The sequence below is a fragment of the Octopus bimaculoides genome, chromosome 10, assembly GCF_001194135.2.
Source record: "Octopus bimaculoides isolate UCB-OBI-ISO-001 chromosome 10, ASM119413v2, whole genome shotgun sequence".
Lineage (NCBI taxonomy): Eukaryota > Metazoa > Mollusca > Cephalopoda > Octopoda > Octopodidae > Octopus > Octopus bimaculoides.
This window is the reverse complement of record NC_068990.1, coordinates 79578353-79579255: the sequence shown is the minus strand read 5'-3', so window position 1 is coordinate 79579255 and position 903 is coordinate 79578353. Positions and strand designations below refer to the sequence as shown.

General features: G+C 37.3%; 1 protein-coding gene across 2 annotated transcripts in view; it reads right to left on the bottom strand.

Annotated features, from left to right (window-relative positions):
• LOC106876609 (uncharacterized) overlaps positions 1–236 on the bottom strand; it is a 42254-nt gene extending 42018 nt beyond the window's left edge. For both annotated transcript variants that reach the window (XM_014925220.2, XM_052971326.1), the window contains exon 1: positions 89–236. In XM_014925220.2, the coding sequence (XP_014780706.1) occupies positions 89–178 (90 nt within the window). In that variant the 5' untranslated portion in view covers positions 179–236. The remainder of the gene's footprint in view (positions 1–88) is intronic.
• Positions 237–903: the final 667 nt, after the last annotated feature.

The following is a 903-nucleotide window of genomic DNA, read 5'->3' as shown; positions in this document are numbered from 1 at the left end:
ATATATATATATATATATATATATATATATATATATATATATATATATACGTATGTGACAAAAAAAGTGAAATTGAATTTATACTTACTTGACGTGTGTCTTCCGAATAAACATACAACCAATGTTGTTGATGTAAAACCACAGTTATTTGCCTATCGGGTAACTTCAGTGTTTTCATTACTAACTTTAAAACAATCAAGTCACACTTGTTTCAGTATTTTAATGTTCCCACCAAAAAACAGAAATGGAAACGGAAGAGAAAGCAATCACTTCCGGGTAAAATATACCCGGTCTCATTCGATAATATACCCGGTCTCATCCGATAATTTTTCTTTGCACCGTTTTAGGCAAAGTATATACTAATTCTTAAGTTTATACGTGTGTGTTATCCAGATTTTAATTCAATTTATTAATTTTAATGAATATACCACATATTTTCGATTTGTGCTGCGAATCGCGCAACGAATGTACAGGGCAAATCGGAAGATAAGTAGACACACGCACATGCATATTTATATGTAGGCAGTGTGGTAAGAAGTTTGCTTCCCAATCCCATGATTCTGGGTTCAGTCCTTCTGTGTGGCATCTTGGCCTACTGTCTTCTACTATAGCCTCGACCAAAACCTTGTGAGTGGATTTGGTAGACGGAAACTGAAAGAACCCTGTCATATCCTTTACTTGTTTCAGTCATTAGACTGCGGCCATGCTGGAGCACCGCCTTCAAGAATTTTAGTCGAAGGAATCGACCCCCTCCAGTACGTATTTTCTTTTTAAGCTTGGTACTTATTCTATCGGTTACTTTTGTCGAACCGCTAAGTTACAGGGACGTAAACACACCAACACCGGTTGTCAAGCGGTGGAGGGGGACAAACAAACACACACACACACACACACACACACACA